Here is a 14,742-nt window from a genome sequence, read left to right as displayed (position 1 = left end):
CTTCCGAAATGTCAGATAGGAACAACCCCAGTGTTAAAACTAAAACCCATGTGGTGTTTTTGTCGACTAAGCGAACGTCAAACATGATCTTAAGTGTCAAGGTTCATTTATGGACCCAATTTTTAAATTAAAGTTTAAACATGATATAGCCGTTATTTGAGCGGGAAAAATTGCTAAAGTAGTTGCAGTGAGATGCTATTTCGTGTTATTGAATAAAAACAAGATTTCATTAAAAATTTTAGGACCCAATTTAGCCAAGAAACTCATATTAGGGAATAATTTTTGGAGGGGACGGACCTGGTGTAGTGGTTAGAACACTCGCCTCTCACGCCGAGGACCTGGGATCGAATCCCATCCCCGACATAGTCACTTATGACGTAAAAAGTTATAGTGACGACTTCCTTCGGAAGGGAAGTAAAGCCGTTGGTCCCGAGATGAACTAGCCCAGGGCTAAAAATCTCGTTAATAAAGTCAAATCAATAAATCAATCAATAATTTTTGGAAAACTTTCCGGATAACTCCTGCTATGGAAGAAAACGGACATCTTACCCCGCTAGAAACCAATTCAGTGGGTACTGAGTCCATTGATCTAAACTTTGTGGATCGATATTTAGCTGAGGAGGGAGATGAAATAAATGTGGTGTTTGAAAGAACTACAGAGGTTCTCAAACCAATGAACACCCAGGAAGATATAAGTCTAGCTCTACCTGCGGTTGAAGTCCCGGAAAATACTGATCTGGAAAATATTTCTACCGAACACGAGCTAACAGAAACTGAAAGGAAAGCACTGATCAAAATAGTATCGTTCTTAAAAGGGGATGGAAAACTCGGACGAACCTCAGTCTTACAACACAAAATTGAAATTTTGGAAGGGGAAAAGCCTAAAAAACCTTCGAGATATCGGTGGTCTCCGGCAATTGAAAAGAAAATGGAGAGAGAAATAAACCGGATGAAGGAGTTAGACGTAATTGAAGAGTCAACATCAGATTGGTGCAATCCATTGCTTCCTGTAAAGAAATCATCGAGAGAATGGCGACTTTGTCTCGATTGTCGACGGATAAACGAAGTTACAAAGAAGGAAGCCTATCCATTTCCCGACATGCAGGTTATTTTGGGTCGAATTGAAAAAGCCAAATATTTTTCAATAATCGACTTGTCTAAAGCGTATTGGCAAATACCTCTGGCTCCCAGACCATCGAACAGCATTTCAAGCTACTTTGAATAATTGCTGAACGTTTAAGAGCGGCCAACCTTTCGATCAGTGTAGAAAAATCGAAATTCTGCCAGAAAAGAATCTCGTATTTAGGCTACATCTTATAGGAAGAAGGATTATCCATTGATAGTGGAAAACTATATCCTATACTTAATTATCCCTCGCCGAAAACATTGAAGGAGGTCAGGAGATTATTAGGAATGGTAGGGTTTTATAAGCAGTTCATCCAGAACTATTCCACGATTTTAGCCCCGATAACTAACTTGCTTAAGAAAAGTAAGAGCAAACTAATATAGACAGAAGAAGCTGATCATGCGTTAAATAACATAAAAGGCATACGTTAATCACCACAAGTACTTGCTAATCCAGATTTTAGCCAGCAATTTGTGATCGAATCCGATGCATCAGCCGTTGCAGCAGGAGCGGTACTGGTACAGTACTAACAGGGAGTCCGCCGACCAATTGCGTTCTTTTCCCGCAAATTTTCCGCTACTCAAATGAAGTATTCCGCCACCGAACGGGAATGCCTGGCAGTTATACTTGCTGTCGAGAAGTTTCGGCACTTTATCGAAGGGACACGATTCCGCGTAGTCACTGATGCACAATCACTTGGCTTAATCAAGTTAGCGTTGAAGGCAATTCCGCAAGACTGGCGAGATGGGCTTTGAAGTTGCAACAACACGATTTCGTTTTGGAGTACCGTAAAGGGAAGTTAAACAGATAAGTATAAGGATTTCAAGATCGTGAATGAAAAAGTGTATAAATATCTTCCCTCTGGGCGAGCTGAAGATCAGCGATATGAATGGAAACTTATACCATCCAAGGCTGATAGAATTAAAATATTAGAGGTGGAACACAGTATCGCACATTTTGGGTACTACAAGACACTACGAAAAGTCCAAGAAAAATACTATTGGCCTAGCATGAGTGTAGAGGTGAAACGATATTGTCGAAACTGTGAGGTATGCAAAAACTCCAAGTATCCTAACAAGGCCCGAATCCCACCCATGGGACGGCCAAAAGTAGCTAGCATGCCTTGGCAAGTAATATCCGTAGAATTTGTAGGTCCTTTTCCCCGGTCTAAAGCTGGAAACACTGTTTTTCTAGTCGTTACTGATCACTTTTCAAAATTTGTTTTAATCCAACCAATGCGAGAAGCTAAGACCGAAGCATTAGTCAAATTCCTGGAATCAATGGTGTTCCTACTGTTTGGCGTGCCGGAGATCTTAATCTCAGATAATGGGCCGCAATTTAAAGCTCTGCTGTTTGAAGCCTTGATGATTAAATACAAAGTTAGTCATTGGAAAAACGCAAGCTATCATCCGGCAAACAACCCTACCGAGAGGGTAAACCGGGTGATTGTAGCCGCAATTAGGTCATATTTAAAAGGAGGAGATCAAAGACGGTGGGATAACCAGTGTTGGGAAACTCGTGCTCGCGAGTAAAAAAATACTCACTCTCGTACTCGTTTGCGAGTAATACTCACGCTGTGAGTCACTCATTCCTTACTCTAACTCACGCGAGAGTAAGACGTCATAACTCACTGCGAGTATTACTCACGTAAAGAGTAATACTCGCAGTGAGTATGACGTCATTACTCTCGGTGAGTGAGCAAGTTACTCTTTGTGAGTATGGTGAGTAACCAATTTCCATAGCAAAATAAAATTGTACATTAGTATGTTCTATACTAGGTGGAAGACTGTAAATGTAAATAATTCAAAGTGTTTACAGCACCTGTCGACTTCAGTGTGTATTGTGATATGCAGTTTTATAGTATGGTTGTTTAAACTTTAACGAATTCAGAGCCAGTTTTTCAAAATGGATAAACAAGTTATAATGGCGAAAGTCCGGTTGTGTTCAAATACTTTCCAGACCAATTTATTTCGTTTAGTGGCATAAAATTAATACTGTAACTTTTTCTGAACGCGTTTATATTCAAAGTTGAATTGAAATATTAGTAAAAATGGAATAAGGTACCGTGGGGCAAGTGGGTATTGGAAATCGTATAGTTGAGATTCTTCAAATAGGGTGACCAGCGCACCGGAAAATCGGGAAAACCGGGAAAAAGCCGGGAATTTCGAATCACCGGGAGAAAACCGGGAAATATACGGGAATTTCAATTAGCACCGGGAAAATTGTGCATACCAAGTAATGTTTTAACCAGCACGATCTATACTTTAGTGGGTTTTTACAAAAGCTTCTGAATTCAAATCCCAAGTTAGTCAATAAAGTCAAGAACATATTATTTATACAAATGTTACCAATTGCTCTAATCCAGTAAATTAAAAACTTTTAATGAAGAAGCATCTTGCGAAAAGTTTTTATATGGTTTCATGAAGCATTTTATGTTAAAAACTACAATGTTTGGATGTTATAAATTTCTCTAAGCAAGCTTGCAATTCACTGAGATCAAATTAAATGGGTTTACAACCTATGATATTAATTGCCATTCGTTTCTTGTTTGGGCTTATGAAAAATAGTATAAAATTTTAATTCATTTCAGAATTATGACTGTTATTTCTTATCAGAAATAATTGCCCTGAGAAAATGTTCTAGATTTTCTTCTTTCTGGCGTTACGTCCCAGCTGGGACAAAGCCTGCTTCTCAGATTAGTGTTCTTATGAGCACTTCCACAGTTATTAACTGAGAGCTTTCTTTGCCGATTGACCATTTTTGCATGTGTATATCGTGTGGCAGGTACGAAGATACTCTTATGCCCTGGGAATCGAGAAAATTTCCTTTACGAAAAGATCCTCGACCAGTGGGATTCGAACCCACGACCCTCAGCAAGGTCATGCTGAATAGCTGCGCGTTTACCGCTACGGCTATCTGGGCCCCTGCTGTTCTAGATGTGTGGGGATAAAACTTAACAACAAATTCTATGCTGATGACCATCGAACGAAATGTTGAACAATTGATTGATAAATTAATTTATAGTCTAGTACACGACACTGAAGACGGCCTTACAGTTGAGGTCGAAATACGCGTATCTGTCAAAGGATACAAACTCTAGTGGAATTAAATGGTATAGTAGGTATTCTACTAAACAGCTCGAAGATTTATTATAATTTATTATGTTTATTATTCTTTATTTATATATTCATTATTATTATTATTATTAACTCTACCACCGTTTAAAATTTAAACTATGATTCAAACTATGTGACCGATTAAAATTTAAACTATGATTCATTCAAAGATTTACTCGATCGCATCATATTAACAAGGGTTAATTTTTTAAAAGTCGTTTGAAATGGTAAAAAAAATCGCAATAATGTTTTTTAGCATATCATTAAACCGGGAATATTTTTGAAATACCGGGAAAAAAACCGGGAATTTGAAATTGACTTTTCACTGGTCACCCTGTTCAAATTCTAAAGACTTTAAATTAAAATAAATGAGGTCGTCTTTATTTTTTAACTTGACTCCCACCAAATATAAACAGTATGCTAAAATTAATTTTTATGTAAAAATAAAAAAATACAGAAAAAGTTTTTGCAAAATGTCACTTTTCACTTGCTCCACAAGTTTTTGAACAATAAATTGAAATTTAGTTATATTCACGATTTCTGTTAACTTCAACATTAGTTAAGGCGTCCTGTTCCTTTGGTCAGTAACATGTAAACAAAGAAAATTTTATTCTTGTCAATTTCAATTTTCTGCTGTTCAGTTTCGGCTCTGTAGAATTTTCACCGGTCGTTATTTCTTTCTGAGAAAGTCGGATATGACATAAGATAACTCTTCGGGAGAATAGTATTCGGATTTTTTTTTGTGTGGATAGACCCATACCCCATTTTTATGTTTTGGACTAGCTTTACATTTACATTCCATGAGATTCCCGTGCGTTCTCTTATATTGAAACTTTTCAATCAACGTTTTCCTTTCAATCGGCTGTCCGAAGTAGACACATCAATATCGTCTGGCAATCTCTTTAAAGAATTTCCATGATTAGTAATAGCTATTATCGCTTTGAGTATTGTGTTTCTTGAATTTGAAGCACGTTCCGAGTTTCTATGATAATTGCGAACCTTGTTTACTAATAGCTACCTAAAAAGAAAACACAAATTCAATCTCTAATGAGAAACGTGATTAGAAAATTGATGGTGTTTTAATTTAGTTATTTTTATGTCTAGGTCGAATTAATCCCAAAACTTTTATTTTCAGTTTAAAACTGTCAGAGAGTACAACTTAGATGTGGTACAGAGAATTATTTTCTGCAACTATTTTCTACTAAACATATCAATACATGATTGCACGCCGCCAACTTGTAACGGAGTAATAGTTGAAAAAATAGACAATCTTTCACTCTATTATGCAATAATGGTTGAAAATCGCAGGAATCTCTTATCTATCGTAATGCTTTGAATGGCCCCAAAGGTTTACGCATGAGTTTGAAACGTGAATACATATATTCAGTAAAATATACCAATTATTTTCACTTACCCCATTTACCCACTTGCCCGCGGTACCTCACATAAATTTGGTTTGCGATTGGCATCTTGCCCATTTCATATGTAATTTCGCTTTTGAATATTTTCAGCAAACCTTATGTAATTTACAAGTTTGTTCTAGAAAACTTGTATGCAACGTTGCCGAATAAAGATTTCTGATCAGAAAAATGTTCGGAATTTATCATATTTTGCTTGGTTTCTATATAGATACAGAATGATAAGTTTATCCTCATTAAACCATTATACGGGCCTCTGATTATTGTTTGGTCATTACTGTTATGTGGTAATAGCAAGTTTGCATAATTTTTCAATATAGAATTTTCAATAGCGCTGTTTAAGGAACAGACATTTAAAAATGTATCATTTTCAACGTTCAATCTAGTCCCATAATGAATGAATTTTTTTTTTAACTTCTTTTGTTTGATTCTATCTAAGACATGTGGCACCTGACTTATTGTTAGATTTCTGCTCCTCTTTTATGATGTCAGAAAACCGAAAAAAATGAAAATTGAAAAGCTGGTGCTGAAGTTGTCGCACAAAATATTGCAGGAAACGCTGTTTGGCAGACCAACCAGCGGCTTATTAGTTTTGGCACGAAACTCAGATACGTTTTGTCGAGTCTCTATCTCAGGTTTTTATTATTGCGGTAGTGCTGCATATCGTAAAGTAGAGAATAAAAAAAATAGTCAATTGGCAAATAAATAAAGCTCATAGTTGATAAATGTGGAAATGCTTATATCATAAGTACAATAATCTAAAAAGCAGAATCTGGCCCAATAGAGGTGTAACGTCAGAAGAAAAGAGCATTTACGATGCAACATGCGCAGCGAAACACCAAACATAAATTACAGCTTGTGTTAAGAATTCATATTATAAAACGTTTTGCGTGCATCAAATTGTTTTCATAATAAAATTTTCATGTTATCATTTGAATAAGGTCATCCCAAGACTAGCCTTACTAATTACTTATCATTTATTTGAGCCATTCGCAATCTTTTAGAATATTTACAATATTTCAAGTGAGTAAAATTAGTAAAATGTTAGTCGAAAACTTTTCACGAGTATGAGCTGTACAACTAAAACTCACGACTGAGTGTACTCACGCGAGAGTTCAAGCTGTACAACTCATACTCGCGAGTGAGTTTGCAGTTTTCAGTGAGTACTCACGAGTTTCCCAACACTGGGGATAACAACCTGCAAGAAGTTGCAATGGCTATACGCACTGCTATACATGAGTCTACGGAGTTTACACCATACTTAATTAATCATGGTAGAAACTACGTTGGCTCAGGGGACGAAAATAAAAGAATGCGGGACACTACGGATGAACTGGATTACGATACCAAAGAGCTGAATGAGGAAATGAAGCAGGTGTACGAAGAAGTAAGGCGCAATTTAAAAAAAGCTTACGAGAAGTATAGCCGATACTATAATCTTAGAGCTCGAGCGGCTAACTCAAATTTCAAGGTAGGGGAAATTATATACAAAAAGAACTTTTTCCTTTCGAACAAGGCAAAACACTTTAACGCAAAACTGGCGGATACCTATTCCCCAGCGAAGGTGGTTGCCAAACATGGGTCGAATTGCTATGAATTGGAAGATTTATCAGGTAATCGATTAGGTGTGTTCCGATCCGCGGACCTACAATCACAGAGAAACAGACGTAACACTTAGAACAAATCGCGATCAAAATCATAGTCGAGAAAACATGTACGCCCAATGCTAAAATTGGTGTGTTTGGCCGATGGGCCAACAGGTGGCAGTAGTGTGTGAGCGTCAAACGCGAACAAAAACGATGCAAGCGCTGCAGGTGGTGGATTGACCGCCTACAATATATTTGAATCGATCGTTAAAAAGTTGGTCGATGGGCAATGATGAGAGTGTGACGTCTGTTTCGCTGTGCTACAATGATCAATAAAAACACTCATCGAGGCATACAAACTCCAACGTCGAGAAGTCAGTATACTGTTGCCTCCGTTGTCGAGTATAATTAAGAACCAACACTTGAGCGGGTATCGTTCCGAACCGCTCGTAGATATAGGATAAAATAAGCACACAGTGAACTATCCAGCTATGACGGTGATCTATCACATAAACCATTATAATCAAAACACTCCTTGAGGTTCAACACATCCAACGTCGAGATGTCAGCAAGTTGTTTCCTCCGTTGTGATCCCCAAAACAAGACCAACCGGTGTTAGCACAAAAAGCAACGTTGATTAGGTAGCTTTAGATGAGTCGAAAAACACTGTATATTTGCATGCTATTCATCGCGGTATGCAGATCGATCGGGTACCCACACAAATTCAAATTTCACTTTTGATTTCGTTGGGCTGTAAATACTTGTATATAGATTCGTAATTTTTTTTTTTTTTGGTGACCTTGGATTTTTGGGTATATACACTTTTAAGTAATTTCTCATAAATGGAATAGATGCTTTGTATGAATATAAAGATATAGATCATTTTTCACTTGGAATAATTTGTTCTTTAACTCTATTAAATCACAATTAATCATATTAACTCCACTCTCTTAAAACAACAACATTCCACTGAAACTTACATTAGTGAACTACAGTAATTTCAAAAACCGTAGTTTTCACTTAACTTCAAACTCCGATTTTCTACACGCAATTACAATCTTCATCCAGACAGTGATTTTTTTTCCTTCATGTTTTCATTACATAGCAATAGTGATTAACTACCATACGGAAAACTCGGATTTGGGATTTTCGCGAAGAACTTCGACCGGCTATCAAAAATCGCGACGGTAGACTAACTCACAGCAAGGAGCTCGGAAGATATTTGAATTTTTTTTCGGGATGTAGTCGTGAGGCTGTCAGTTGGACTCGGACCATCGCGAGCAGTATACCGGATAATCATAAGGGGTTAGATATATAGGAAATTAAGAGAAGAGATGTAGGTTCAGAGATGTAAAGGAAAATGGTTGTAGTGGTAATGTTCGGACTGTTATCTGAAACAAGGAGCTCGCAGCTTCAGTTCGATGTCGTACGCCGCGTTTATAAGTCGAGTCGTGACTTGACATGAAGATATAGTCTTCAAAATTTCGGTGGTGTGCCTATTGTTCGGATGAATTTCTGAAAAAGCCTTCAAAGCTCATAGTGGGGGAAGTGTTGGAGGTTAAGCAATAGAAAGTGATGATCCGCAAAAAAAAGAAGAGAATAAGAAAAGAAAAAGTATAAAGAAGAGAATAAGGCGGCGTCCATTTATTACGTAACGCTAAACGTCTTAACTCAGTTCTTCTAACTGATGAGTATTCTGTAACGGATTACGTATTGTGAGTAACAATCTATTAAATAAGTCTAACAAAGAATCAAACATTCTGGTCATCAGCCTTTCCGAGTCGAACAGTGATCAAAAGCGGACGTAGTCCCAGTAGAGTCAGTGGAAATTATAAGACCTTTTTTAGTGGTTACAAGCTGTTTGAAATCGCCAAGTGAGTTGCAAAATAATTCTTATTAAATGATCATTTTTTTAGGGGGTCTCGTAGCCTCGAGGTTACGGTTTCACTTCGTAAGCGGAAGGTCATGGGTTCGATTCTCAATCCCCTCACACAAAAAACTCCGTCCAGCCATCAGAAGACGCCGCATGAAGGACTGTGTATAGGGGAACACATCCATCCTTCGTCAGTATCGGATGGTGATTGAGACACACTGACCCTCTTTGTAGGCTGTTGCCTCACACGACACATATACATGGCAAAATGAACCACCGCGCACCAATGGACTTCGATATGGATATGGAATGGACCAACGGCAGCACTCTCCTCTACCTGCTCGGTATGAGAGAAATAGCAATAAGAACTAGGATATAAATAGATTCTGTATATATGATCCTCGGCATAGTAGTGGCCAAGTGCACGGAGTGCCTCTTAGGTTAAGATAGTTGCTGTCGCCAAATCAGCCAAGACCATGTATCTTCTGCTCGAGGCTCAGGTAATTGTTGTAATTTGTTGTGTGTCCTGTGGAGAAGTTGTGTTGTCCATGTTCTCCTTAGATGCTAATCCAAACGTGTGTGCTCTTTTTTCTTTATTCGTGAAGGAACCGAATCCTTCACGCGAAGGTGTTCCTGCCGGGTTCTAGAACCGTGTGGGGTCAGAGTCAGTGATGCCACATACACAGATTTATCTGTAATTGCACAGATTTTTTCCTGCTTTGGCCTACAGATATCTGTAATCACAGATCACAGATTTTTGAGAGAATCTAAGATTTTTAAGATTTTTTGAACTTACACGAGTTTTGGGAAGGATTTTGGAACATCTCTATATATAAAAATGAAATGGTGTGTGTATGTCACGAAATGACTTGAGTACGGGCTATCATATTTTAAAAATTCATCGACTGTTATGATTCAAATGTGTTCTGAAGTGTTTGTGTATATAAAAACACAGGATTTTTTACGGGAGAGTCGAAAAACCGGGAGTGAACATAACTGTCAAGTCGTACGAGACGTTTCATGGCGTTTTTCAACAGCTTTCTTGATGGGAAGACAGTTTGTCGGGACCACTTGTATTAAATATAAATGCCATTCTTCTGCTTAGTTTTTATCACATGCTTACTAAAGTATTTGAAAATTTGAGAAACAATCATTTATCATCTTTTTGTAAATCTGATTGTTGCCTTGTGAGATGTGCAGTATATTTCAGGGTGAAACAATCTAACATAAATAACTTTTAACATCTCAAGAACAGGCAGGATGTGTTTGCAAAAGTTTTTGTTAATCTAATTCTCGAAAACTTATTCAAACAGACTGAAGTCAGAAAAGTTAACAAACTTACTTTATCAATCATACGTGTTTCGCAGACGAAATGCTACACGTTCCACTCAAACCAACTCGATTTTTCACTATTAGAACGTTTAACTTAAGGATCTAAAAAACGGCGTAAGTAAGATTTTAAACTTTTTTTGTGGGAAACGATAGGAACTACCTAGTATTTTAAAGCGAGCTGATTGTATGCAAAATTTAAAGGGGATTCATTTTAGAACAGTTTTAGAAGCAGGTTGTGAATCTTTTTAATTACCTTTCTCAAAACCATATGAAAGTAACGTACGTACGTACGTCGATTTGAAAATGTAATCGAGAATTGATAGAATATAAAAATTTTATTTTTTACGCAACACAGATATTTACCAAGATTTTTGGAGGTTGACCAAAGATGAAAAAGATTTTTTCGACCAAAATCACAGATGAAAATTGAAAAATATGTGGCAACACTGGTCAAAGTTGTGGTGAGATTGATCGGGTTCGAATTTTGATCTTTTCGGGTTTTGATGGACTCGCCCTGAGTCTCGCTGGGCATGGATATTGCTGCTTCACATGCATACGATTGAATTGTCTGCTTGGCGCAAAAGTGAAGTCAGTTGAGGAGAGAGAAACCAGATTCGATTCCATTCAAAAATTGAACCGTTACAAGTTTCAGTGTCTTGTGCATGTTATTGTAATAGACATCTCTAAGCGAACCACCAGTATGTGAACGAGACAAGCGAGCAAAACCTTTAAAGGCTATGGACCAATGCACGAGTTCAGTCGTTGACGTTTGAGCGGTGCCATGTTATTGTCGCACCGCCACCAAACCGGATCGCGCCAGTGAGACTCGCGACGCGCCTCAACTCGCACGATTTTGAAATCAGTTTTTAAGTGTGGCGCTGCATTCTTACGATTTTTATGAACACAGCGCACTATTCACATATTAGCTGCGACGCATGGGGCCCGAGAAAACAATAATTATAAATAAATGTTGGTCTTGATTTCTACCGGATACATAATATTTACGTTACCATGGTAGCTAGTGAATACCTGGGAGGGAGAAACCAATACAAAATTTCTGTACGTCATGGTGAGCCGAGATTCCGCTGTCACGAACTGTCACTGTGAGCCCAGATCTCGAACATTGGACTAACATGGAAAAAGCGCGTAACTGATTAAAACACATTTTCGCATTTCATCAAAAGTGACAAAAATCGAATGATGCACATACAGTGGCCCAATTTCATATTCGTACAGGATACTGATTCCACATCAAGTTAGTAAAAAACTATTAAATGAAGTATTGAGCTACAAATACTTTATCCACATTGAAGGTAATAGGTGTCATCTATTGTTTGCCAATCACAAAATGTTTCCATTTACATTCATCTTTAGATAAATAGAAAAGTATTGAATTGATGTCTAAAATTCACCCAATTCCATATTCGTACACCTACCAAAATTCAAACGCACAACGTTCAAAACTAAATTTAGAAGCTCTATTTGATTACTGAAGTGCTTTATTATGATGTTCAGATGTAGTGAAATACATTTGGACAATTTATTAGTGGACATATATAAAATTAAGGTTAAATTATGAGAAATGCCAGTTTTCCAATGATTTTTGCTATAAAATCCAATAATTCGAACAATCACGTTTATTTTTGTCATTGGATCCAATCTATAGATTATACTCGTAAGCTCTGATAGAAATTTAGTTGAAATATATATAGTTTACAGAAATCATAAACAGTTTTTATCCCTTTTGAGTTCAGAAAATTGTTGTGCCATAAGTTCAAAACTCTTCTAAAATTATATTTTTAATCAATGTAAACCAAATTTTCATTCTAAACAACAGGTAAATGTTAATTTCGAATTTGTCTGTAAAAATAATTTGAACTACGAACTTCGTTTTACAATAAAGTACCCTAAACTACGCTGTACATACCTCCACATAATTGATGTCATCGTAACATTCAATTATCTTTGAATTAATATTCAAGTTATATTCAAAATAGCACCCTATTTAGCAATTTATTGATTTTATAAGAAAAATACAAAATAACTTGAATGAGCAGAAAGCATTGATACACTATTTAATAGAATATATCCTGTTGTTTTCATCATTTTAAAAACACGTTTGTGTTGCGGTTATGGCAATAATATTTATTCTATAAATCTCTATAATCATGTTTGGTAGTAAAATGTAATTTAAAAATGATAATTACGCAATGTTTTGATAGGAACATTAACTATGGATTATGTATATACATTTAAGAGCCAAACATAAAAAATTGACTAAAATTTTTGGTTTTGGATTTGTTATAAATGTTATATTACCTAAGATTCAAAAGTAAAAGATGTCGATATCCACTCTTAGCTACTCTAAAACTGATTATAATTTTTTGAAACTTGTGCAATATTCGCAATTATCATTCTTAAGGAAGTGATGATGAAAAAAATGCAATTTATTGTTCGACTTACAGAATATTTTAGCAAAAAACATGGGAAAACTGGTATTTTTCTTAAATTTACTTAAGTTTCAAATATATCAGTTTATAAATTTTCCAAATGTATTCTACTGCATCTGAACAACACAACAAAGAGCTTAAGTAGTCATCTAGTCCATTAAAAATTAGTTTTGAATGCTGTATATTTCTTTTTTGTTAGGTGTACGAATATGGAATTGGGTCAATTATAGACACACTCTCAATACTTTTCCATTATTCCAAAGATTTAAGCAAATGAATACAGTTTGTCATTGCCAAACAATAAATGACACCTATAACCTTCATTATTGATAAAGTATATCGAAGTCCATGCACCATTTAATAGTTTTATACCAACTTGATATGAAAACAGTGCCCCGTACGAAAATGAAATTGAGCCACTGTAATGCAAGTAATGTCACGTGAGCACATTTAAATCTGATTGAATATAAAGCATTGAAAAACGCATCGTTTACTTTTTCCAATGAAAATGAATATTTGGTGCATAGAAAACTGTGGCCCTTTTTCCATGTTTGTCAGGAAAGATTGAAAGTACACAATAAAAAGAAAACTAGAGATTTTCCCCAAACCTGCCTTGATTGTTGTTGGCAAGCTGGAGTTATCTTGCAGTTCAAACAAACGTTGTTGTATATTTCGTGTGTAGTATCTGTGCCTCCCTCCCAGGTGAATACGGCACCGCTCAAATGTCAAATTAGTGAACTCGTGCAAAGGTCCATTGTAGAAGCGATGTGTTGATTTTATAACATCATCCGTCATTCACATCAGACACAAAAAAGTGACTCGTCTACCAGCCCTGAAATTACTCAGTACATATCAACGACGGATTTCTTTCTAGAATTAGAAGAATTACCGAAGCGCAAGTACGAATGAACTTCATTTTATATTTTTCGATGATATATTATGCACTCCCAATGGCTAACTTATTTTACCGAACACTCGTAACGGCTTCTTTCCGGGCGGCGTCCTGCAACAGCTGAGTATCAACTTCATCGCCCGGAAGTTGCACATACCGGACAACTGATCCCCGGATGAAACAATTCTTCACGGATAACATGTGGGGATATTTCTCCGGATCGGTAACACTGATATCGGTCAATTTGATATTGAGATATTGATCCACGGAATGGAGAGTGCCACAAATGCTGAAAACGAAAAATAATCATCATTCAGATTACATTTATTAACTGAATAATTTCAATGTTATTTACCTGAGGTCATTTTTCAGCTCGACAACCACATCCTTCCCAACCAGCGATTTGAAAAATGAATAGAACAGCTAAAAACAACGTTGTACAAACTTAACATCCTTTTAAAGACAACACCTTATTTGAAGCGTATTCTTACCATTATAATATTGATTTTACGTACAAATCCAGTTTTAAATTAAAATGCAATGAATATCAACAGCACTCAAAACGATTCCGGTCGCGTTGTTCGCGTTTTTTTTTGTCTCGAATGCAGAGAAACGTCAAACACACCATTAAACAAAACAAAGGAAGCTGAATGCATCCCTGGATTTCTCTAAACGTGGTTGGTGTCATTTCGGACTATCATGCGGAGAGAAAGTGTGTAGAGATTGATATTGCGGTGCTCATTTTAAATCCACATCAGCGGCGGCGGCAACGCGCAGATAATATGCCCGCATTTCAAACGCAACGCCAAAATAGGGTCCTAAAGCCATGTCCCAATTGGGTCCCAAAATATTCAATGAAATCTTGTTTTTATTCAATAACACGAAAGAGCATCTCACTGCAACTACTTTAGCAATTTTTCCCGCTCAAATAACGGCTATATCATGTTTA

General features: G+C 36.6%; 1 protein-coding gene across 1 annotated transcript; it reads right to left on the bottom strand.

Moving 5' to 3' along the window:
• Window positions 1-13,801: 13,801 nt before the first annotated feature.
• Window positions 13,802-14,430, bottom strand: LOC5570353 (U6 snRNA-associated Sm-like protein LSm2). Its single transcript, XM_001653132.2, has 3 exons — window positions 14,285-14,430; window positions 14,149-14,216; window positions 13,802-14,082 (listed from the first exon to the last, which is right to left on the bottom strand). Exons 1-3 carry the CDS (start codon window positions 14,285-14,287, stop codon window positions 13,866-13,868), a joined length of 288 nt encoding a protein of 95 aa, XP_001653182.1. The 5' UTR covers window positions 14,288-14,430; the 3' UTR covers window positions 13,802-13,865.
• Window positions 14,431-14,742: the final 312 nt, after the last annotated feature.

This window comes from Aedes aegypti, chromosome 2 (assembly GCF_002204515.2).
Source record: "Aedes aegypti strain LVP_AGWG chromosome 2, AaegL5.0 Primary Assembly, whole genome shotgun sequence".
NCBI lineage: Eukaryota > Metazoa > Arthropoda > Insecta > Diptera > Culicidae > Aedes > Aedes aegypti.
Note: the sequence above shows the minus strand (reverse complement) of the source record. Positions and strands in the feature narration are given on the sequence as shown.